General features: G+C 37.0%; 3 protein-coding genes and 1 pseudogene across 3 annotated transcripts in view; all 4 read left to right on the forward strand.

The window, feature by feature from the left end:
- Window positions 1-840, forward strand: part of LOC127153407 (zinc finger protein 850) — a 50,064-nt gene extending 49,224 nt beyond the window's left edge. Inside the window, exon 9 of the mRNA XM_051094462.1 lies at window positions 833-840. Within this exon, the coding sequence (XP_050950419.1) occupies window positions 833-840 (8 nt within the window). The remainder of the gene's footprint in view (window positions 1-832) is intronic.
- Window positions 841-2,475: 1,635 nt separating this feature from the next.
- Window positions 2,476-8,242, forward strand: LOC127153578 (gastrula zinc finger protein XlCGF26.1). The gene is made up of 2 exons (XM_051094755.1): window positions 2,476-2,709; window positions 6,447-8,242. Exon 2 carries the CDS (start codon window positions 6,504-6,506, stop codon window positions 8,100-8,102), a length of 1,599 nt encoding a protein of 532 aa, XP_050950712.1. The 5' UTR covers window positions 2,476-2,709; window positions 6,447-6,503; the 3' UTR covers window positions 8,103-8,242.
- Window positions 8,243-11,849: 3,607 nt separating this feature from the next.
- Window positions 11,850-13,952, forward strand: LOC127153408 (zinc finger protein 850-like; the record flags this gene model as incomplete). The annotated part of the gene is made up of 1 exon (XM_051094463.1): window positions 11,850-13,952. A coding segment is annotated over one exon (2,037 nt), but the record flags the coding sequence as incomplete, so codon positions are not given.
- Window positions 13,953-19,609: 5,657 nt separating this feature from the next.
- LOC127153579 (gastrula zinc finger protein XlCGF57.1-like) lies at window positions 19,610-22,489 on the forward strand (annotated as a pseudogene).
- The last annotated feature ends 3,433 nt before the right edge of the window (window positions 22,490-25,922 follow it).

The raw sequence follows: 25,922 nt of genomic DNA on the forward strand, positions 1-25,922 counted from the left end.
TAACTGTCTGTAGTAGCAACTATCAATAGTATATATTCGTCATTCAAAGGAGAAACCGAAAAGAGGATATACGAGATATACGCAGATAAATGAAATGTAAACACAGCAGCGTTTGCTTACCATTTTGAATATCAGTTATGTTGATATTTTTCTTCATTTTAAGAGACTCGTGTTGTTATGAAAATATTCACATATTGGAATGCTTGGGTAAGATCATGTAACATTAGAATAGACTTCTGTTTGTGCCGCCTTCATTTACTAACTTGTTTTCATCATTTTCACTTTAATTCTCGGGCACTGCCTCATTTGCTAGACTGAACATTCAGTCAGAGTTCACACTCTCCACAAAGGCCCGACATGATTTAACATGTCGAATCAGGCACCAAAACTGCCACCAACATAAGCCCAATGAGAGTCGACATGTAAAACACACCAAACAAACTAGCCTGACAGACATCCGCCAACGTCCCGACGGCCAACTTGTCTTGGTATGTCCCTTAAAGGAAAGCAGCTCCGTCCCTAGTGCTCTACTGTTATCTTTCTCTCAGGATTCTAAGATGAAGAAACGGTGAAGTCGCTGGGTTGAATGAACAGGACTGAGTAAGCTCACACTGGTCCATTTACCGTGTACATTAATACTATTCCCCGGTGGTTTTCTCCTACGAGATGGTCCCATGTTGCAAACGGTTTGGTCTCTTTGAGGGTTCCAAGGAGGAATAGTTATACGCCATGGTTTACACTTTTGTATTAGACAATCAGAGCACAAGTTATCTCTCTCTGCTCTTCCTGCCTTCCTTAGTAACTAACACAGTGTTCATTCCCGTTATTTCAGGGAACTAGCTTACACTAGTAACCAGTACAGTTTTCTTTTACTTATTATTTTTCTCTCAACGAATTAAAGGTAATTTGAGAAACATTCATAGTGATTGCAAACATTACGGGGTCTGAATAAATATGATCTGAGCAGTACCATTTTTATATTTGGATATGTCTGGTTCCATTTTTTTTTTTTTTTTTTGCAACCACATTTTTGAACTTTTAAAATGTAGAATAATAATTCTTACTACGAAATGTGTGTCTGTAATGTTTTTAAAACATTAATCGGATAATAAATGTACCCAATTCAAATAAATGCACTGAAATGTTTATACTTTCTACTGTTATCTTTCCTTTCACATTGTTTTCTTTTAAGATTTTCTGAATACTGTTTTACTAAACTTTTTAACTTTTTAAATTTAGACCTGAAAAAAGAGAACAAGGAGATTAAGGAACTGATTGAAGAGGAGGGGGACCATCATGTCAAAACTGAAGAAACATTGTGGAGTTCTTCATTAAAAAGAAGAGACAAAATCTTGCCTTGGTGTGAAAAGAGTGTCCCATGCAAGCAAAATCTTGATATTCACATAAAATGCCATCTTGAAGGGAAGCTGTACGCATGTGAAAAGTGTGAAAAGACTTTCGCAAGTAAAGGAAACCTTACAAAACACATGAATATCCACACTGGGGAGAAGTCATACAAATGTAGTCATTGCGGGAAGAGCTTCAGACAAAAAGCTACCCTTAATAAACACACAAGCATCCACACTGGATCCACACTGGAGTGTGGGAAGAGTTTCAGCTGATGCACATGTGATCAGTGTGGGAAGAGTTTCACACATAAAATAGCCTTTAAAAGACACATGATGATCCACACTGGAGAGAAGCCCTACACATGTAATCAGTGTGGGAAGAGTTTCAGACTTCAGCAACCTCTTAACGAACACATGATGATCCACACTGGAGAGAAGCCATACACATGTAATCAGTGTGGGAAGAGTTTCAGAGTAAAAGTAATACTTGAAAGACACATGAATATCCACACTGGGGAGAAGCCATACACATGTAATCAGTGTGGGAAGAGCTTCAGACTAAAAGCAATACTTGAAAAACACATGAATATCCACACTGGGGAGAAGCCGTACACATGTGGTCAGTGTGGAAAGAGCTTCAGAGAAAAAGCTACCCTTAACAAACACACAAGTATCCACACCGGAGAGAAGCCGCACACATGTGATCAGTGTGGAAAGAGTTTCAGACGAAAAGAAAATCGTGATGCACACCTAAAAATCCACACTGGAGAGAAGCCCTACACATGTGATCAGTGTGGGAAGAGTTTCACACAAAAAGCCCTTCACATGTGATCAGTGTGGGAAGAGTTTCACACAAAAAGGAGACCTTCAATAGACACATGAGGATCCACACAGGAGAGAAGCCGTACACATGTGATCAGTGTGGGAAGAGTTTCAGACTTCAGCAATATCTTAACAAGCACATGAGGATCCACACTGGAGAGAAGCCGTACACATGTGATCAGTGTGGGAAGAGTTTCACACAAAAAGCAGCCCTTAATAAACACATGAGGATCCACACAGGAGAGTGATCAGTGTGGGAAGCCACACAAAAAGTACACACATGAGGATCCACACAGATCATGTGATCAGTGTGGGAAGAGTTTCACACAAAAAGCAGCCCTTAATAAACACATGAGGATCCACACTGGGGAGAAGTCACACACATGTAATCAGTGTGGAATGAGTTTTAAAAAATATGGTGGTTTTAAAAAACATCTGCTTACTCATTCTAGAGAAAGACAAGAAAACTGTGACCAAAGCCGTATGACTGATCCGGAACACTGCGGAATAAAACAGGAATATACTGAACAACAAATAGGTTGGTGTATATTCTTAATTCTTCACTAAGTGTATAAAACTTCAAGCAGAAACATTTATAAAAGCTGTGAAAAACAGTTAAAGCTGCAGTACAGAAAAGACGTGAAGTTACAAGTTACAGCGGTTCATTGTTTTGATGATTACATTGAGTTGAGGATCAACTATTCAGCGTGGTTGAATATGATAAATTGTGGTGTACTGGCACTTGTGGTTGAAGGCATTAACAGTGCATTAGTCACTAATGCAATCAAAATTTGCAAAACACATACTGTAAAATATGAAAACAGTCATTTTAAAACAAATAACATCACAGAAGTCAACAGTATACGCTCACCGTGGCAATAGAATTGCCAATGGCTAGTACATTTTTTAGTTTATTCGCAAGACTAAAAAAAAAAAAAAACTAACAATAATACTGAAAATATGATAATAATACTGCATTCACTTGAACTGTTTTGCTGAACTCAAAACAGTGACGGTAATAGGTGGACACCAGCCAAAGAGATTGCCGTTTGCACCTTAGTTCTGTCTTCTACCAAAGAATATAATTTACACTGAGCACTCTCAGCTAAGCAATGGTGAGTTAGGTAGGTGGCTCGTGAAGTTTTACAATTTATTAGCCAATGACTAAGGAGAGACATTTTTTTTGGTCGCCTAGCATGGAAATTTTATTCACATATGCAAGTGATTTACCCACATTGTAGAGCAGGGATGCCCAACCCTGTTCCTGAAGATCTACCTTCCTACAAAGTTTAGTTCCAACCCCGATCAAACACACCTGTCTGTAATTATCAAGTGCTCCTTCAGATCCTAATTAGTTGGTTCAGGTGTGTTTGATCAAGGGTTGAAGCTGAACTCTGCAGGAAGGTAGATCTCCAGGAACAGGGTTGAGCACCCCTGATGTAGAGGGTTGGAAAGGAAAGGAAAAGACGTGACGTGTGGCCTAGTATGGTGACCCATACCCAGAATTTACGCTCTGTATTTAACCCATATTGAGGGTGGAGAGAGCGTATTCACTTCCCATTAGGCCTCGACCACCCCCAATGCTGACAAAATATAATGTATATAATTATATACTATAACTGTTGATAAAACAGTTCATAGATATCTTTAAAAAAATGGAATATTATAAGTATTATAGTATCTAATACAATTTAAGTCACAGTTGTTGAGTTGTTGCCATGTCTGAAATGCTTTCTTCTTTTTGTTTATGGATGTGACCTCATCATGCAAAGATGAATGTCATGAAACTGACATTTCACATGAAATCCAACCCAACCATTTTATAGTAAATAAATGTTATAAGCTTACCATTTTACTTTTTTATTTTATAGTATATATAGTGTAAATGGTACTTTTATTTATATATATATATATATATATATATATATATATATATATATATAAGTACCATTTACACTATATACAGTGGGTACGGAAAGTATTCAGACCCCCTTAAATTTTTCACTCTTTGTTATATTGCAGCCATTTGCTAAAATCATTTAAGTTCATTTTTTTTCCTCATTAATGTACACACAGCACCCCATATTGACAGAAAAACACAGAATTGTTGACATTTTTGCAGATTTATTAAAAAAGAAAAACTGAAATATCACGTGGTCCTAAGTATTCAGACCCTTTGCTCAGTATTTAGTAGAAGCACCCTTTTGATCTAATACAGCCATGAGTCTTTTTGGGAAAGATGCAACAAGTTTTTCATGCCTGGATTTGGGGATCCTCTGCCATTCCTCCTTGCAGATCCTCTCCAGTTCTGTCAGGTTGGATGGTAAACGTTGGTGGACAGCCATTTTTAGGTCTCTCCAGAGATGCTCAATTGGGTTTAAGTCAGGGCTCTGGCTGGGCCATTCAAGAACAGTCACGGAGTTGTTGTGAAGCCACTCCTTCGTTATTTTAGCTGTGTGCTTAGGGTCATTGTCTTGTTGGAAGGTAAACCTTCGGCCCAGTCTGAGGTCCTGAGCACTCTGGAGAACGTTTTCGTCCAGGATATCCCTGTACTTGGCCGCATTCATCTTTCCCTCGATTGCAACCAGTCGTCCTGTCCCTGCAGCTGAAAAACACCCCCACAGCATGATGCTGCCACCACCATGCTTCACTGTTGGGACTGTATTGGATAGGTGATGAGCAGTGCCTGGTTTTCCCCACACATACCGCTTAGGATTAAGGCCAAAAAGTTCTATCTTGGTCTCATCAGACCAGAGAATCTTATTTCTCACCATCTTGGAGTCCTTCAGGTGTATTTTAGCAAACTCCATGCGGGCTTTCATGTGTCTTGCACTGAGGAGAGGCTTCCGTCGGGCCACTCTGCAATAAAGCCCCGACTGGTGGAGGGCTGCAGTGATGGTTGAATTTCTACAACTTTCTCCCATCTCCCGACTGCATCTCTGGAGCTCAGCCACAGTGATCTTTGGGTTCTTCTTTACCTCTCTCACCAAGGCTCTTCTCCCCCGATAGCTCAGTTTGGCCACACGGCCAGCTCTAGGAAGGGTTCTGGTCATCCCAAACGTCTTCCATTTAAGGATTATGGAGGCCACTGTGCTCTTAGGAACCTTAAGTGCAGCAGAAATTTTTTTGTAACCTTGGCCAGATCTGTGCCTTGCCACAATTCTGTCTCTGAGCTCTTCAGGCAGTTCCTTTGACCTCATGATTCTCATTTGCTCTGACATGCACTGTGAGCTGTAAGGTCTTATATAGACAGGTGTGTGGCTTTCCTAATCAAGTACAATTAGTATAATCAAACACAGCGGGACTCAAATGAAGGTGTAGAACCATCTCAAGGATGATCAGAAGAAATGGACAGCACCTGAGTTAAATATATGAGTGTCACAGCAAAGGGTCTGAATACTTAGGACCATGTGATATTTCAGTTTTTCTTTTTTAATAAATCTGCAAAAATGTCAACAATTCTGTGTTTTTCTGTCAATATGGGGTGATGTGTGCACATTAATGAGGAAAAAAAATGAACTTAAATGATTTTAGCAAATGGCTGCAATATAACAAAGAGTACAAAATTTAAGGGGGTCTAAATACTTTCCGTACCCACTGTATACTATACTTAGACAATGATTGCTTGATTGATTAATTGATTTTTGTTCATTACTGCAGCTTATAAGCAAATAATAAGCAAAATAAATGTTCATAATCAGGGTACCAAATAGAGCTTAAAACTTAGTTTTCCTTAGGCTTAGAATAGGTTATGTGTCTAAGGTACATTCAACCCCTTTTGGGGCACAAGTTATAACTCTGTCTGCTCTTCTTGCCTTCCTTAGTAACTAACACAATATTCAGTCCCGTTATCTCAGGGAACCAGGGTTACACTAGTAACCAGTATAGTTTTCTTTTACTTGTTTTTTATTTATTTATTTATTTTTAGCAAATTAAAGGTTGTTTGAGAAACATTCATACTGATTGCAAACATCACAAGGTCTGAATAAATATTATCTGAGAAGTATCATTTTTATATTTGGATATATCTGGTTCACATTTTTTGCAACCTTATTTTTAAACTTAAAAAAAAGGATAGTTAATCTAGCATTTAATAATAATAAATTCTCACTACGAAACCTGTGTCTGTAATGTTTTTAAAACAGTAATTGCATCAGTATATTTATACTTTCTACTGTTATCTCAACTTTCACATGTGCTTTTCCTTTCACATTTTTTTTTTCTTTTAAGATTTTCTGAATACATTTTACTAAACTTTTTAACTTTTAATTTTAGACCTAATAGAAAAGAACAAGGAGATTAAGGAACTGATTGAAGAGGGGGAGAACAATCATGTCAAAACTGAAGAAACATCCTGGAGAAGAGACAAAATCTGGCCTCAGTGTGAAAAGAGTGTCTCATGCAAGCAAAATCTTGATATTCATAAAATGTCATCTTAAAGGGAAGCTGTACACATGTGATCACTGTGAAAAGACTTTCACAAGTAAAGGAAACCTTACAAAACACATGAATATCCACACTGGGGAGAAGCCATACACATGTAATCAGTGCGGGAAGAGCTTCAGACTAAAAGGAATCCTCAAAAGACACATGAATATCCACGGTGGGGAGAAGCCCTACACATGCAGTCAGTGTGGAAAGAGTTTCAGACAAAAAAATACCCTTAAGAAACACGCAAGGATCCACACTGGAGAGAAGCCGTACACATGTGATCAGTGTGGGAAGAGATTCAGTAGAAAAGAATACCGCGATGCACACTTAAAAACCCACACTGGAGAGAAGCTGTGCACATGTGATCAGTGTGGGAAGAGTTTCACACATAAAGGAGCCCTTAATAGACACATGAAGATCCACACTGGAGGGAAGCCGCACACATGTAATCAGTGTGGGAAGAGTTTCAGACTTCAGCAATATCTTAACGAACACATGATGATCCACACTGGAGATAAGCCATACACATGTAATCAGTGTGGGAAGATTTTCAGACATGAGCAATCTCTTATACAACACATGATGAGCCACACTGCAGAGAAGCCATACACATGCAATCAGTGTGGGAAGAGTTTCAGACTAAAAGTAGTACTTGAAAGACACATGAAAATCCATACCGGGGAGAAGCCGTACACTTGTGGTCAGTGCGGGAAGAGCTTCAGACTAAAAACAATACTTGAAAATCACATGAATATTCACACTGGGGAGAAGCTGTACGCATGTGGTCAATGTGGAAAGAGCTTCAGACAAAAATCTACCCTTAACAAACACACAACGATCCACACTGGAGAGAAGCCGTTCACATGTGATCAGTGTGGAAAGAGTTTCAGACGAAAAGAAAACCGTGATTCACACCTAAAAATCCACACTGGAGAGAAGCCATACATATGTGATCAGTGTGGGAAGAGTTTCACACAAAAAGGAGCCCTTAATGGACACATGAGGATCCACACTGGAGAAATGCCCTACACATGTGATCAGTGTGGGAAGAGTTTCAGACGAAAAGAAAACCTTAATGCACACCTAAAAATCCACACTGGAGAGAAGCCATTCACATGTGATCAGTGTGGGAAGAGTTTCACACAAAAAGGAGGCCTTAACAAACACATGAGGATCCACACTGGAGAGAAGCCGTACACATGTGATCAGTGTGGGAAGAGTTTCACACAAAAAGGAGCTCTTAACAAACACATGAGGACCCACACTGGAAAGAAGCCACACACATGTAATCAGTGTGGAATGAGTTTCAAAAAATATGGTGGTTTTAAAAAACATCTGCTTACTCATTCTAGAGAAAAACCTGAAAGCCAAAGCAGTAGAAAACCTGGAAAGAGTTTTAGTCGGATGGTTGCATTAAAGATGCACCAGAAAAGACACAGCGGTGTGAAGGATCATGCTTGCTCTAAATGTGGCAAGACTTTTTTACATATGGTGCACTGAAAGTGCACCAGACAGTTCACACTACAGAAACACCTTACAAGTGTTCACACTGTGACAAGAGATTCAAAATGTCAACACATCTACAATTACATGAGAGGATCCACACTGGAAAGCAGCCATATCACTGCCATTCATGTGGGAAGACATTCTCTCAATTATCTTCTTTAATCTCTCATAAATTACATGTGTGCATGTCTGAAATTACAGTAAGTAGTTCAGGTTCTGATCCTGTACTTCCATGTGTCATGGTTAATACTGATTAATCAGAGATTATTAGAATGATTATGAATGATTTGAATATTTTGCAGCTTATTCAGTTGCTTTCATTGATTATTGAGTTTTTGTGGTTTGTTGAAATGCTGAGTTTCACCCATTCTAACTGATAAATAAAACAAGGAAATCACTTCAGTTTTTGAAAATGCCTTTTTGATCAACTTTGAGTAAACTGAATTATTATCCTCTTCATGTATACTATCATCCTCAGAAGTTACCAATACACCAACATTACTTAGAAGTGAAACACAAAAAAACAAAAGTGTATTTCACAACACGCAGGAGGCTAAAATATTAATCTACAAACTATCATTATACCCCTTGTAAGTGCTGTGGCTGGCAGTCTTGAGAACACTGAGGTAATGTAAATGCTCTTTGCTCATTTTCTGTATCTGATTTTTGAATTACTGAGGAAATATAAGCATTATAATTAGTAACTTACAATGTTTCTATTAAAGTGATATCATGTTAAATACAAATTCAGTCATATTAAAAACATTAGGCTGCTTTTAGCCTTAGCACAATAATCTAAAAGCGATTTCACAGGCTGACGATAGAATGATATGTAAATTGAGCATATCTTATATCATATTTTGTTGAATACCAGAAGCTAATTAACAAAAAATGTTCTGACAAAGTAGATAATCCACTTGGAAAAATGAAGGAAAATTTTAATTTAAATAAACATTGACAAACAGTGGCAAAAAAAGTACAGGAAGTGATAGTTAGAACAGTTAGTCCTAATAGTAGAAATAGAAAGGAGGAAATCATATATACGATATATAAGACTATGGTTAGGGCATACAAGATTTAACAATTACTTCTTATGAATAAAGTAAATGGACAAATGTGAGGTTTGTAATTGCAAAGAAAATGTAGAGCACATATTAATTAAATGCAGGAAATTCAAAGAAGAAAGAGAAAAATTTGGAAGTCGGAAGGGAACATTAGAGGTGTCTTAGGAAATTTATCAGACTTAAGTTACCAGGGCAATAATAAACTTATTGCAAGAAAGTGGTTTAATTAATTTAAATCACAATTAAGTCATTGAGTTACACACTCCAGTATAGTAGGTGGCGGTATTCACCTTAACATTGGCCTGTAACCGCTAGAAAACTTAAAGAAGAAGAAGAAGAAGTTGTTACTAGTGGCGTCATAACACAACACAGTCTTCTGAGGTGAGATACTTTGTATATTTATACAGTTATAAAAATGCGGTTTGTTAAAACCACTTTTTACAGGGTTATTTTGTTTTAATGTGGTACAGCTCTATTTGTGCGTTTTTTTGTGGTGTCTGCTAACTGAAATAAACATTTAGCCTAGCAGTGGGGTTGCCAACCATTCCGAATTATCACGGAATTGTCCTGTATTTAAGACATATTTTTGTCCCGTATACGCAGGCATACGCCGTATGACCACCCAAACAATACGAATAAAAACTCTAAATTGAAAATAATTTATTTTTGGACAAATCATTGTTTGGTTTGCGAATGTTTGCTGAAGGCGTTAAGACCCAGCAGAATCATCAGCCGGCTGGTCGCTCCCGCGTCACAGCCAGAGGTTGATGAGATTTATTGTGAGATTTATTATTATTGGTGTCTATGTTGTGATAAATTCACAAACCCATCTCCCAAGTTGTTACTACACGACTGGTGAAGAATTAATTATTTTTGGAGTTAAAAAATTGTACCAAAGACTTTGATTGTGCATTAGGCTAAGCTGTACAGTAGAAGATATTGTTGTTGAATTCATTATAAGACCTGGGTGACCTTGTTGTTAGTTTGTTTGTATGATTGACAACATGGGTTTTCCTGGTTCCAAATGAGGTGGAGGCAGTAAAATCTTGCTCATGTGCACATATGCAAGGGGACCACATTTCAAATGGCTTAAGAAAACACATTTTACAAGCACGCATTTTAGGTATTTTAATAATGAGATAAGATAATAACAAGATAACTTTTTTTTTTTTGAGAACAATGTCATATACCGTTTTTGATTTTTTGTTTTTGTTTTTCCAAAGGAGTTATTGTGAGATTGTGATGGGTGGACCTCAGTACCTCTAGTTGGGGTCAAAGAAAACTTTTCCCAGTGGAAGAATTTTTTGTCAGCTAGTCAGCAAGTTAGTGCCTGATTAAAAAAAAAAAAAAAAAAAAAGATTAAGCTTTAGAAAAAAAAATCATTATGTTGGTAAACTGTTAGATAACTTTTTGTATATTTTGAGTTATTAAGCAATATCTCATGAAGGGTGAGTTCCTTTGTGTTTTATATAATGGCCACTAGGAGGTGCTCTAGATGCATGTTTTCCTGAAGGGTTGTCTGAAACATGAGAATGCTTTATATTCATAAGAACTTCAAATAAAAAAGCAGAAGCATTTACTCACGTCTTGCTCTGTTGTACTTTGATATAATTTGCATTTTGTGGTTATATACTAATGTCAAATGTTTCATCAGCATATAACTTGCATTTTTAGTTATGATACTTAAAAAAAAAAAAAAAAATTTTTAAAACAAATTAAATAACTTTACATTTCAATAGATAGATAAACATAAACAACATGATTAAGTGTGTGAATTAAAAAAGCAATTAATGTTTAACAACTGAACAAACTTAACTTAAGTTTAAACAATTGATTTTTTTTTTTCCAACAACAGCACAGGAATTCACCAACAGTTCAGCTCCTCCTACAACAGTTTATGAAAGAAAGCCAAAAACATGACTGATCCAGATCCCTGCAGAATAAAACAGGAAGATACTGAACAACAAATAGGTTAGTGTATATTCTTAATTCTTCACTAAGTTTATAAAACTACATTCATGAAAGCTCTGGAATAGCAGTTAAAGCTGCAGTACAGAAAAGACATGAAGTTACAAGTTACAGCGGTTCATTGTTTTGATGATTACATTGAGTTAAGGCTCAGCTATTCAGCATGGATGAATATGATGGATTGTGGTGTACTGGCACTTGTGGTTAAAGGCATTAACAGTGCATAAGTCACGAATGCTATCAAAACTTGTCCCTCCAAAGAGAAAAGACATACTGTAAAAAAATGAAAAGAATAATATGAGCCTGTATTTTCTTCAACTGTTGTTTTGAAAAGAGTTGTTTTAAAATAAATAACATCACGAAAGTTAGGCAATGCAATCCTCTACGCACACCGTGCTAATAGAATCACCATTGGCTAGTACATTCTTTTGTGTACTCACCATAAAACCACAAACATGTTGTGATGCTGTGACAGCACTGTCTAAGACTAAAATAGAATATTTTTGTCAGTGTTGCTTCAAAATGCTGCGCACAAGTGTGCCACATACTGGGCTTTCTTGGAAAATTAATGTACTCAATTCAAATGAATGCATTAAAATGTTTATACTTATTTTCTTTTCCTTTCACATTCATTTTTCTTTCAAGATTTTCTGAAAACCTGTTTTACTCTAATTTTAGGCCTGATAGAAGAAAACAAGGAGATTAAAAAACAATTGAAGAGGGGGAGAACCATCATGTAAAAATTGAAGAAACATCCTCGTTGAAACAAAAAGACAAAATATGGTCTCAGTGTGAAAAGAGTCTCTTATGCAAGCAAAATCTTGATGTTCACATAAAATGTCATCTTGAAGAGAAGCTGTACACATGTGATCAGTGTGAAAAGACTTTCACAACAAAAGGAAACCTCAGAAAACACATGAATATCCACACTGGGGAGAAGCCATTCACATGTGGTCAGTGTGGGAAGAGCTTCAGACTAAAAGTAATCCTTAAAAAACACATGAGTATCCACGCTGGGGAGAAGCCCTACACATGTGGTCAGTGTGGGAAGAGCTTCAGACTAAAAGCTACCCTTGACAAACACACAAGGATCCACACTGGAGAGAAGCCATACACATGTGATCGATGTGGAAAGAGATTCACACGAAAAGAATACTGTGATGCACACCTAAAAACTCACACTGGAGAGAAGCCCTACACATGTGATCAGTGTGGGAAGAGTTTCGCACAAAAAGGAGCCCTTAATGTACACATGAGGATCCACACTGGAGAGAAGCCCCACACATGTAATCAGTGTGGAAAGAGTTTCAGACTTAAGCAACCTCTTATTGAACACATGAGGATCCACACTGGAGAGAAGCCCTTCACATGTGATCAGTGTGGGAAGAGTTTCAGGAAATATGGTGGTTTTAAAAAACATCTGCTTACTCATTCTAGAGAAAGACAAGAAAACTGTCACCAAAGCAGTAGAAAAGTTTTTAGGGCAGATTTCCGGAGGGACCACCTGAAAGTTCATACGAAGGAGAAGCCTTACATATGTTATTTATGTGGAAAGAGTTTTAGTCAGATGATTGCATTAAAGATACACCAGAAAAGACACAGCGGTGTGAAGGATAATGCTTGCTCTCAGTGTGGGAAGACTTTTTTTACATATGGTGCAATGAAAGTACACCAAATAGTTCACACTACAGAAACACCTTACAAGTGTTCACACTGTGACAAGAGATTCAAACGGGCAATATATCTAAAAATACATGAGAGGATCCACACTGGAGAGAAGCCATATACATGTGATCAGTGTGGGAAAAGCTTCAGACTAAAAGAAATGCTTAATCAACACATGATTATCCACAATGGAGAGAAGCAACACACATGTGTTTACTGTGGGAAAAATTTTGGACAAAAAGGAAACCTTAACAAACACATGAAAATCCACACTGGAGAGAAGCTGCACACATGTGATCAGTGTGGGAAGGGTTTCATAGAAAAAGGAAACCTTAAAGAACACATGAACGTCCATACTGGAGAAAAGCCACACACATGTGATCAATGTGGAAAGAATTTCACACAAAAAGGAAGCCTCCTCAAACACATGAAAAGCCACACTGGGGAGAAGCCACACACATGTGATCAGTGTGGGAAGAGTTTTGCTTTAAAAGCAACCCTTAACGAACACATGGGAATCCACACTACAGAAACACCTTACAAGTGTTCACACTGTGACAAGAGATTCAAACGGTTAAAATATATGAAAAAACATGAGAGAATCCACAATGGAGAGAAGCCACATACATGTGATCAGTGTGGGAAGAGCTTTGCACAAAAAGGAAACCTTAACAAACACATTAAAAGGCACAGTGGTGAAAAGCCTCACACATGTGATCAGTGTGGGAAGAGTTTTACAAAATCAAGTGTTTTCAAAGTTCATCTGCGTACCCATTCTAACCATCACCAGAAAAGACATAGCAGCGTTAGGGATCATATTTGCTCTGAGTGTGGGAAGACTTTTTTGACTGATAGTGAAGTGAAACAGCATCAGACAGTTCACACTACAGAAACACCTTACAAGTGCTCGCACTGTGACAAGACATTCAAACGGTCAACACATCTACAAATGCATGAAAGGATACACATTAGAGAGAAGCCGTATCAATGCCATTCTTGTGGGAAGAAATTCACTCAATTATCTTCTCTTATCTCTCATAAATTACATGTGTGCATGTCTGAAATTATAGTAAGTAGTTGAAGTCCTGATCTGTATATCACTTAATTTTTTTTAAAATGTCTTTTTAATAAACTTTGAGTAAACTAAATTATCCTCTTCAGGTTCTCTGTCCTCCTCAGAAGTCATCAATGCACCAACTTTGCTTAGAACTAAAAGACAAAAACATAATCAATCAATCAATCACGATTATAGCGCTTTTTTAACAAAACAGGTTGTTTCAAAGCAACTTATTAAATAGGACAACAGTGTGTCAATAATGCAAAAGTTCCACGTTGCAGCAAAGTCAGATTGCAGAGGACTCATCTGGTTCCTGTGGTCTTGCGCCGACGGCCGCCTAGGTAATAAATTCCTCATTGATGGTCCGTCTTTGGGGCTCATCTAGTTGACATGGTCCCGCTGACATTCACGGATGTAAAAGTCGTCTCTAGGTGCTGATCCACCATCTGTACTGGGTACGGACTGGATCCGGGGGACTGCAGTGACCCTCTGATCTGGATACAGACTGGATCTGACAGAGTGTGTTTGACTCCCAAACAATTTTAAGTAGATTGTTCCAGAGTTTTTAGAATGCAGTGGACGTGAGGCACTATAATGTGATAAGAGCTTGCACAAGTACTGAGGAGCTAAACCATTTAGGGCTTTATAAGTAATTAGCAAGATTTTACAATCTATAAGATGTTTAATAGGGAGCCAGTGCAGTGTTGAATGAACTGGTCTAATGTGGTCATACTTTCTGGTTCTAGTAAGAACTCTAGCTGCTGCATTTTGGACCAGCTGTAGTTAGGGTTACACTTTATTTTGATAGTTCACTTTAGACATTCTGCTAACTATAAGTAACTTTGCAACTACATGTCAACTAAATCTCATTAATTTGCAACTACATGTCTACTAACTTTCAGAGCAGACTGTTAGGTTAGGTTTAGGGTTAGTAGAATAAGTTGACATGTTTAGAAAAGTGTTAGAAGATATTAAACAGACAGTCTGCTAATACTCTAATGACTAGTTGACATGCAGTTGCAAAGTTACTTACTGTTAGTAGAATGTCTAAAGTGGACTATCAAAATAAAGTGTTACCGTAGTTTGTTTATTAAGCGAGGAGAACAACCACCCAATAAAGCATTACAATAATCTAACCTTGAGGTCATAAACGCATTAATTAATGGCATTCCACAACACATAGGAGGCTAAAATATTAATCTACAAAATACAATACCATGTTTTTTCATCTCTTCCAGCGTTAGTTGCCATTTCTACTTGTAATTCTTTGAGGTTGATCATGGTTTTTAAAAAATGTTCCTTCTGGTGTTGTATTGTTAGGGATATACGTACAACATAGTTCTCCAAATAAGACACACATACCTCCTTTGTCTGCTAAAATCCAGTTAAGAGCTAGTCTATTTTGCCATGTCATTTTACTGGTTGCATCTAATTGTTCTCCTACACAAATTAAAGCTTTGTTGGTATAATTAATGAGTCTTTGTTGGTTGTAATATATATAATCTATCTGTATTTTTATTTTAAGAAATCCAAATGAATATTCATTCAAAACCTGATTTAACTTCATCTCTTGCTTTGGAGTGATGCAGTATACCTCTGCGTTGACCTACTGAATCTATACATGAAGAGTTCAGATGCAACACCAGCTAAAAGCCATCTCGGGCCAAAAATGAGATAATAATACTGAGTGAATGCTCCTGACACATAGTATACGTCCATCAAATACCTTTACTCGCTAAATTCCAGCCTCAGCCCAATCAGAAGTACCAGTACTTACATAGAAATCTATACAAAGTAACCAGAAAGAAATGCTAATTTTAAGAAATACATCAGAGGCTTAGAGGCTTTTGCATCTGAACTCTTCATATACTTTAGGATCTGGTATATAACTTCTCTTAACTTTGTGCTGTTTCCCATAAAACATCTAGTTTGGCGTCACCTTCATACATGCCGTAATTCTCCTCGACTTTCCTACGTTGTTTTCCATACAGTCCCGGTTCAATTGTATTTGAGATGAAAATGCAATTGTATAAATTGTTATTGGGTTTCATTGAGGCCTGAAAAGTTAATGCTAGGGAAGTGTGGCTGAGAATCTGAGTTATGGGGTCTACTTTCCTCTGCCACTGGAGTGCTGACAAATGCAGAAAAAGGATCAATTACCGTAAAGTATTTGTCATAAGAGAGTAAAATCTGTGATTCAGGGATCTGTGCTTCAGTGAATTTACCCCATTTATTAATTGTCTGTCTCACATCATTCTCTATCTGTCCTAACTGGTACATATTTGGTTTTGGCTCAGAGATCATCATTTGGGTTCCCTTCATGTCTACATACACTCCCTCTGTAGAACACAACTTTGTAAACCCAATTTATACAATGCATCTGTTCCTAACATATTAATAGGAGTCTGATTTGATATCAGGATAGGCATGGTAACACTTTTGTTTTTTTGTTTGCAGGCAGATTGGAGCAGTCATAGGAATCAGCTGTATCTGTCTCGAGAATCTTACAGTCTCTACAAACTTTCCAGACATGGGGAGGTATGAGGCATAATTTTACTTTTTACATGTGTAAACTGCTCCAAATTGTCTATCACCAATTTGTTAAAATTGGAAGCTGACTCACCCCTATAGGATTCTCCAGGCATCCCTAGTATTCTTGATTTGGGCCTCCCCAGGGGTTCACAGGACCATGAAAAGGTACCTGCCAACCCATCTCCCTTCCAGCCCCAAGTGCCTGTTGCCATGGATTGCTAGGGCAGTCTCCTTTGTTATGTCCTGGCTGTCCACATCCCCAGCACACTCCTGGAGGAAAATTAATAGCTCTGCCTCTTCCTCTCTGTTCCCGTGGTTGTGGTTTTCTTTTCCACTCCTGAGGCCTCTGCTGCTGAGCATAAACATTGACATTGGGGGCAGGGGTCTGGTTTGAATTTGGAGGGATTGCTGAAGGCAGTTGTTTGGACAGCTGGTTGTGAAGCATTTACAGAAGCCATCACAGTCATTTGGTTAGATTCTTCTTTCTTTACAACTGCTTGAATCACTTTCTTATGTTTGGCTGTTAGTTCTTAAAGTTGTAATTAAGTTAGCTTTCTCTGTAGTTCTTTTTCTTAATTTTTGAGTTTTTGTTATTTATTTTTTTCAGAACAGATTCACTGCATTAGACACATGGTCGCAAAACTCCTTATGTGTTTTGGGGTTTAGACCAACTACATCCTCTAGCTTGCTCTTAACAGCTTGTGGCATGGCTTTTATTACAGCATTCCTGAACAGTGTAGCTATTAAAGGGTCTCCTTGTAGATTCTCATCAGTGTCTTGCTTCCATCTTTTCAATTGTTTCTGAACATATGTGACTAGGTTTTCAGTTACCCCCAGCTGCTCACCCTTCAATGCTTTAGGCTCGACTCTGGTTGGATATTCAGCACACATGTAATGTGAGTCCACAGCTCTCTCTAAGCCAGATCCTAGAAGGATTTCTTCCGTCTTTGCTCCTCCTATAATTTTGCCAGGAGTGCTTTGATGTTTTTCTATAGGTAGAAGCCCCCTTGTGCATGTCAGGGAGATGAGTGACTTTCCCGTCTAGGTCCTGTGAAGCCCAAGAGAATGCACAGTGAGGAAAAACCTTTCAAGTGTTCAAAATGTGACAAGAGATTAAGTCAGTCACAATATCTGAAAGTGCATAAGAGAAATTCAAATCGTCCGATTATCTAAAAAGACATGAGAGGATGCAGAATGGATCCACACCGTATAACTGTATTCCATGTGGGAAGAGTTTCATTCAGTCATCTTCTTTACTCGCTCATACAAAAAAACATGTCCGAATTATGAAATCTTGCCATGTTGAAGGAGAAGTCCACTTTCAGAACAACAATTTACAAATAATGTACTCACCCCCTTAATTGTCATCCAAGATCTTCATGTCTTTGTTTCTTCAGTCGTAAAGAAATTATGTTTTTTGAGAAAAACATTTCAGGGTTCTTCTCCATATAATGGACTGATATGGTGTCCCAATTTTGAACTTCCAAAATGCAGTTTAATGTCAAACGCTCCTCTTGTCTTACTCTCCCTGAACTCTGTGTATTCTAGCTCAAGACAGTTAGGGTATGTTTAAAAACTCTGACCGTATTTTCTCCCTCAACTTCAAAATTGTCCTATATCACTGTTTTACCCTTTTTGTTAAGGGTGTTTGATCTTCTTTGCATTTTGCATGTTCACTTTGCAAAGACTGGGTCGGAACTTCTGCAGCGATTGCCCCTTTAATTAAAATAGGGAGTTGTTTTGCCAACTGTCTAAGCCGCCCTTTTTCTTTTTCCCATGACCACCTTCCTTCATCAGACGAGGGCTCCTTTTCACCTTGTTCCACTCTACTTTCTAATGATCCAGTGCTGCTTCTTCAATTTCCTTTTTTATCCTTCCTGTCTGTTCAGCTGGTTTCTGTTGGTTTCAACACTACCTAAATATATACGCAAAGACTGCTTACCTTTGGCCGATTTGTTGTGTTGTTCTTTTTCATCCTGTTCATGATGCCAGTTGTTGTGGTTCCCCTTTTTCCCGGTTGAAGAAACAATTGCTGATACAATCGAGTTTTCTATAGAGAACTGTTTCTACCTGGTCGGGGAAAGGCCTTCATAGGAGTCCTCTCATGCACACATGTCAACCTGAGTTATTGGGAGGTCTGTGGAGTTACCATTATAATTTGAAACAGATGTTCTTCCTCTCCATGGCCTCGCTAGTGGGCCCCTAACAATAACAAGGGACGTGCTTGCACAGTTAAATGTAGAATAGAACTATAATGGTAAAATAATTTGTACATGATTCCTTTATATTTTGGTTAGTAAAATCTTCCTCAAGGACTACCTGAAAGTTCATACAAAGGAGAAGCCTTACCTGAACTCTGTGTATTCTAGCTCAAGACAGTTAGGGTATGTTTAAAAACTCATCTTAAAAGACCCAACAGTGTCAAAATTGTCCTATATCACTGTTGTACCCTTTTTGTTAAGGGTGTTTGATCTTCTTTGCATTTTGCATGTTCACTTTGGAAAAACTGGGTTGTTCAAAATGTGACATGAGATGTAGGATGATTTTGAAATGATTTTTGAAGATGAGGGAGAAAAACTGTTTTTCGTGTTCCCACTGTCTTGACAAGAGATTCAAATCGTTCAGGAAGAGTAAGACAAGACGAGTGTTTGAGATTAAAACAGTATTTAAATTGTATTTTTTAAATGAAAATATCCAATCCAAGTTCAAACCAAGGGGCACCATATCAGTCATTATATGAAGAAAAATCCTGAAATATTTTCCTCAAAAAACACAATTTCTTTACGACTGAAGAAAGAAAGACATGAACATCTTGGATGACAAGGGGGTGAGTACATTATCTGTAAATTGTTGTTCTGGAAAGGGACTTCTCCTTTAAGTCAGATTCAGATAAACTCAAGTTGGAATTTCTCCCAAATCAACATTATCCACTAAGTTTTATTTTTGTATGAGTTTACTTCGATATTTGTTTGTAAAACATTAAATTATGACTGGCTTCTGATATAATCAATATAATTTAATTATATAATTATTTAATTATGTAATTTATTCGGCGCGACCTTCATTTTCTCTAACCATCTGGTGTTCATCGATTGTATATTACTTATTACGGTGAATTATTAGTTTGAATGGGTTCACTGGATAACATCCATTATGGTTTCAGGTACCACATATGGCTCTGCCCATCACATGCATTTGCCTCACAATGATGACGTCACAGCCTGCGCGTTCTCGCACTCAGTCCAGCAAGTCTTCTGAGGTGAGCTGTTCACATAGCTTTATATCTTTACATTATCATGGTAAAAAGCTATCATAAGCAACATTTATAGAGCTCATTTCTGTCTTTGTTTCACTGGACTTCTGTGCTATTTGTGCATCTTTTTTGGCGTCTGTCGACTCAGTAAGAAGCTTGGCGATTTTTTTTTTATGTTCGTTTGTTTTGACGTTTGAAAGTTATTCTTACATGGTCTTTAAGTCAGCTGTCACTGTGTAAATGTGAAGGAATTTACTAAAACGAAGCTTTAGTACTATAGTGCTTTCTTATAATCTTCGAAATATATTATGTCTGACTCTTACTAGCTGATATTGTTTTAAACGATATTCTTTATTTCATGTCAAGCTCCCATTTTCACTTTATAGTAGATATCTTGTAATAATGCTAATTTTATTGGTGTAAGCAAACTACATGATCAAAACGTTTGAGGTCTTAAAGATACAATTAACTTTCATTCATTTTGTGTAATGTTTTATGTGGAAAAACTTTTTCAGATGAATGAATAACAATGAACAAAAATACTTCTAAGTAAAAACTAAATGAAGTTGAATATAACTTTTCCATTTTGATTGTTGGACAGTTAAACGTAACATATAATGTGTTTATTTGTTCTTTTTTATTTTTTTGCAGATCTTCTCCTGTTCTACACAGGAATTCACCAATGCTGGATTATTTTCATCACCTTACAAGTAAAGATTAGAGAACAGTGACAACATGAATGATCCACAACCCTGTAGAATAAATCACAAAGATACTGAAAAGCCAAAAGGTTGGTGTTTATTCTTGATTCTTTATTAATAACTGCTGAATTGCTCTCGCGATTGTTGATGATTGGCTTTTGAACTTTTAGATTTACTTGGGCAATGTGCTTTTGGACTGTCCTGCTTTGATGCATGTAGAAAATATTTTAATGAAGTAAGCTCGCTTAAGGACTTGTGTGGAGAACGCTGCTGATAAAACTTCAACTTTCACTCCTGGTCTCCTAAAAACCAAGCTCCCCAAGAAAATTAAATACAGCAAAGATCGCTCACTGTGAGTGTGCATAATAATCTGTCCATAAGAACAGTGTACTAAAACCTAAGTAAATTCTGCAAAAAACAGGCAAGGCCTAAAATGTAAACAATCAACTTTAATGGCACCATTATTTTTGAAGCTATGAGAATACTTTTTGTGCGCAAAGAAAACAAAAATAATGACTTTGTTCAACATTTCTTCTGTTCCGCATCACCATCCTCCGCTATTATCGAAAGTACAATGACGCAAGCGCATGCTGCTGCTGACTTTTATTTTCTTTTAGACCTGATGGAAGACACTGAGGAGAGTGAAGAACTGAGTGAGGCAGAGGAGAAGCATCATCATGTCAAAACTAGTAAGAAATCTTTGAGTCGCTCACAGACTAAAAGTAATTTATTGAAAAGAAGAGTCAAAAAGCCTTTCACCTGCTCTCAGTGTGGGAAGAGTTACAAAGTAAAAGGAAGCCTGACAATACACATGAGAATCCACACTGGAGAGAATCTGCACACGTGTGATCAATGCGGAAAGAGTTTTCCGATAAAAGCAAACCTTAAGGATCACATGAGAATCCACACTGGAGAGAAGCCATACTCATGTGATCGGTGCGGGAAGAGTTTTATAATGAAAGGAAGCCTTAAGGAACACATGAGAGTTCACACTGGAGAGAAGCCGTTCTCATGTGATCAGTGCGGGAAGAGTTTCCCATACATTCAGAGTCTCAATATTCACATGAGAGTTCATAGTACGGAGAAGCCGCATACATGTGATCAATGTGGGAAGAGTTTCAAGCATAAAGGATCTCTTAATGAACACATGACAATCCACAGTGGAGTGAAGCCACACACATGTGATCAATGAGGGATGAGTTTCAGAAAAAAAGGAGTCCTTAGGGAACACATGACAATCCACACTGGAGTGAAACCGTTTGCATGCGATCAGTGTGGAAAGAGTTTCAGAAAGTCATGCACTTTTAAAACACACCTGCGTCGTCATTCTGGAGAAAGACCATTTACCTGTGATCAGTGCGGTAAAAAATTCTTTAGGTCAGATGCGCTGAAGGACCACCTGAAAGTTCATACAAAGGAAAAGCCTTACATGTGTTCTTTGTGTGGAAAGAGTTTCAGTCAGTCTGGTACTTTAAAATTACATCTGAAAAGACACAACAGTGTGAAGGAGCATATGTGCTTTGATTGTGGGAAGACTTTTGTTAGAGATGCTGAACTGAAACTGCACCAGAGAATGCACAGCGAGGAAAAACCTTTCAAGTGTTCAAAATGTGACATGAGATTCAGTCGGGCACATTATCTGAAATCGCATGAGAAGATCCACACTGGAGAAAAACCTTACAAGTGTTCACACTGTGACAAGAGTTTCAAATGGTCAACATATCTGAAAACACATGAGAGGATCCACACTGGAGAGAAGCCGTATTACTGCATTCCATGTGGGAAGAGTTTCACTCAGTCATCTTCTTTACTCAGTCATACAAATATCTGCCCTAAAAACTGACAACAACAAAATCCTGAAACTCTGAAGCTGTTACAGTCAGATTCAGATCAACTCAAAGATGGAGTTTCTCCCAAATCAACAATATCTACAAACTTTTATTCATGATGTAAATCAAATCATGATGCTTTATTATTTTTGTATTTTGTTCGTTTTGATCAATATGATATTTTATAGATGTTTTGCTGTTGTTAACAATATTTCATATTTGTTTTAAAAGTTCACTGTTGATTTCGCCTCCCAAGAGAGCAATTATCCATTTGTGTTGTGTTTTACTTTTTTTAACCACTTTTTTATGTTTTTTTTTTTTTTTTTTTTTTTTTTACTAATTTTAACCATTTATATACTCATTTTATTGATTCATTAATTAGTTTTTTATATATTATTATTGTTTTACAGTAATTTGACCGTTTTTATGGAAACTCAAGGTTTATAAGATGTTGTTTTGAATCAGTTTGGTAGAACGGTACTCTTTGGATTTGTGACAAAGTCTGAGCATTAAAACATTTGATTAAAACATTAAAGATTATTAAAAAAAAATTATCATTACTTCATCTCCTGCTTATGCTCTTCACAGTTTTTTATTTTATTTTTATTTTTTCCTTTTTTAGTCAACAACTTGGCTGATAGAAGACTGTTAAACAATAATTTAGGGTATTTTGAGTACCAGACAAGACTTGCTGTTAACAGGTTTTGAGTGCTAGACTGATACCAGGCAAAATGCATATTTTCTGATAGGATCTGGCATGGAGGCCGGATCTTACAGTGTGCTTTATATATATATATATATATATATAATTGCAATTAATAGGTCCTTTTTATTGCCATTAAAGTTAAATAACTGAATATAAACGTATAAACAGGAACCTGAAAAAAATGCTAATTTTAGACAGCACTTAGAGGCTTTGGGATAAATTTTATGTCATTATGTAGATATTAATGAAGATATTTTAATGAAATCTGTAAGATTTCTGTCTCCTCCATTGACAGTCTATACAACTACCACTTTGACACTTCAAATTCATAAAGTGATTGCAGAATTAATTCACATGAATTGAGTGGTTTAGGCACAATTTTCTGAATCACTTTGATTAAACTAAACTAAACATTCATCAGTGCACATATTAGTTATGTTAAACAGAATGACGTGTGAGAACCAGTGAGGTTCATTCTTGTGTTTCAGCTTTTGCAAGAAACAATGAGTTTTGTTCTGTGTCAATGTGTCAACTACAGTAACTATAATAATAGGAAGTTATGCCCACTAGGGACGTTTTACCCCACAGACTAGGTTTGGGGAAAAAAAAAAAAAAAAAAATTTCTGTCAAGAAGTCAATCTGAAGATATAATTATACTTTCCTTAACACATACATACATGTTTTGTGATATTCTACAAAACAAGCTTTAAAACACTTTTTATTCTTACTCCCATAATTTAGGTCACCTACTGTGAAATCTATGTATGAAGAGTTCAGATGTAAAAGCCTCTAAATCCATCTGATGGTTTTCTTTAAAATGAGCATTTCTTTCTGGCTACTTTGTATAGGTTTCTATGTAAGTACTGGTACTTCTGATTGGGCTGAGGCTGGAATTTAGCGAGTTTGAAGTAAAAGTATTTGATGGACGTATAATATGTGTCGAGAGCATTCGCTCAGTATCATTATCTCATTTTTGACCAAGATGGCTTTTAGCTGGTTTTGCAACTCTTCATATATGTATGTATATATTCATATAATAATCCGAGTGTTAGTTTGTAAAAAAGATTCAGTGGTGCATTATGAGATTGAATGGGTGCACTGGTAATGTCCATTATGGTTTCGGGTACCACATGGCTCTTCCTACCTCTTGCGTGTGCCTCGCAGTGATGACGTCACAGCCAGCACGTTCTCACACTCGGTCCAGTCTTCTGAGGTGAGCTGCTCACATAGCTTTATATGTTTACACAATCATGAAAAAATAAACGACATTTAAAGCATTCATTTCTGTCTTGTTTTCATATGATTCTGTGCTATTTGTGCGTCTTTTTTGGCGTCTGTCGGCTCAGTTGAAGGAGCTTGGCAATTTTTTTTGTTTATGTTTGTTTGTTTCAACGTTTGAAAGTTATTCTTACATGGTCTTAAAGTCAAGTCACTGTGTAAATGTGAAGGAAGTTACTAAAACGAATCTTAAAGGGTAGGATACATTTTTAATGTTTTTCTTCTCAGATTGAGAAATAATAGTTCTGTTATAGTGCAGTTTTATCATAATTTTCAGAATATCTCATGTCTGACTCATCTGATTATTGATCGGTCTTATTTAATGTCAACAGCTCTCCCTTTCACCTTTTCACCTGCTATTTTCATTGGTGAAAATTTCAGCTACATGATCAACACTTTTGAGGTCTTAAAGATACATCTTAACTTCATTAATTTGTTTTATGTGGAAAACAAATATAAGTATATGTAACATATAATGTATTACTCAATAATTGATTCATTTTTTTAATTTTTGCAGGTCTTCTGTTCTATACAGTAATTCACCAGTGCTGGATTATCATTTTACAAGTGAGGATTAGAGAACAGTGACAACATGAATCATCCAGAACCCTGCAGTATAAATCTGAAAAAACCCTGCAGAATAATACTGAAAAGCAAAAAGGTTGGTTGTTATTCTTGATTCTTTATTAATGTTGCTGAATTGCTTTCATGACTGTTGATGTCAAACACTGGCTGTTTTAATGCAGTGTGAGATTTACTTAGGCAGGTTGAGAAACATAGTTTATTGGACTGTCCTGCTTTTAGTGCAGGTAGAAAATATTTTAGCTCGCTTAAGAACTTGTGTGGAGAACTCTGTCTTTAGGAAACTCTCTGTCAGTGGATTAAACTTCAACTTTAACTTCTGGGGCTCCAGCATACACTCAAGTGGTTTTTGCTATTTTCAGCCTGACACAGTTATTGTCTTTACATCCAGCACCACACTGTTTAAACAGAGCATGCATTTACACCCATTTGTGCACCCATGGGCGTGCTGGTCTGAAAACCATTCCATGTGTGAAGAGTTTCGCTCATTTATCTTCTTTTTTCAGTCATACAGAAAACAAATGTCTGAAATCATGAACTCACGTCTGAATTTATTTTTGGATCCAGAACAATTAAATGTGACGCAGTGACCTCGCCAAACATGACCCAATAAAACAAACAATAGAATCTCTTTTATATAAATATGCCCTAACCAGCAGAAACAAAACATCACCTGAAGCTGTTACAGTGAGATTCAAATCAACTCAAAGTTGGAGTTTCTCACAAATCATCAATATCTAAAAATGTACCACCCTTCCCTTCGCTGCTTTTGAATCCATGTTTAATCACTGTTTGTTAATCAGCATTATCTTTTATGCAGTGATTAAAATAAAAGTAGAATAGTGTGTTAGCATCATTTAAAGAGTTTTTGATGCTCTTGTTCCTATGAGAAATGTTGTACACAGTATGCATCTTTCTTAATTCATTTACTGTCTTTCATGAAGTAAAGTAAAGCATATTTTTGTATGTTCATTTCGATTGTGTTCGCATCAGCACGATTCAACAGAAAAAGACCAGCTGGAATACAGACATAGCAGTTTGACTTGGCATAATACCCAAAACTACTTAACAGTAAGTCTTGTCTGGTACCCAAAATACGCTAAACTAGTGTTTAACAGTCTTCTATCAGCCAAAAAGTTGACTGAGTAAAACAAGTGAAGAGCAGAAGCAAGAGACTAA

Source organism: Labeo rohita, chromosome 22, assembly GCF_022985175.1.
Source record: "Labeo rohita strain BAU-BD-2019 chromosome 22, IGBB_LRoh.1.0, whole genome shotgun sequence".
Lineage (NCBI taxonomy): Eukaryota > Metazoa > Chordata > Actinopteri > Cypriniformes > Cyprinidae > Labeo > Labeo rohita.

Bases quoted from the DNA above. Each gene is read 5' to 3' on its own strand.
- LOC127153578 (XM_051094755.1), top strand. From the start codon at position 6,504: ATGTCAAAACTGAAGAAACATCCTGGAGAAGAGACAAAATCTGGCCTC.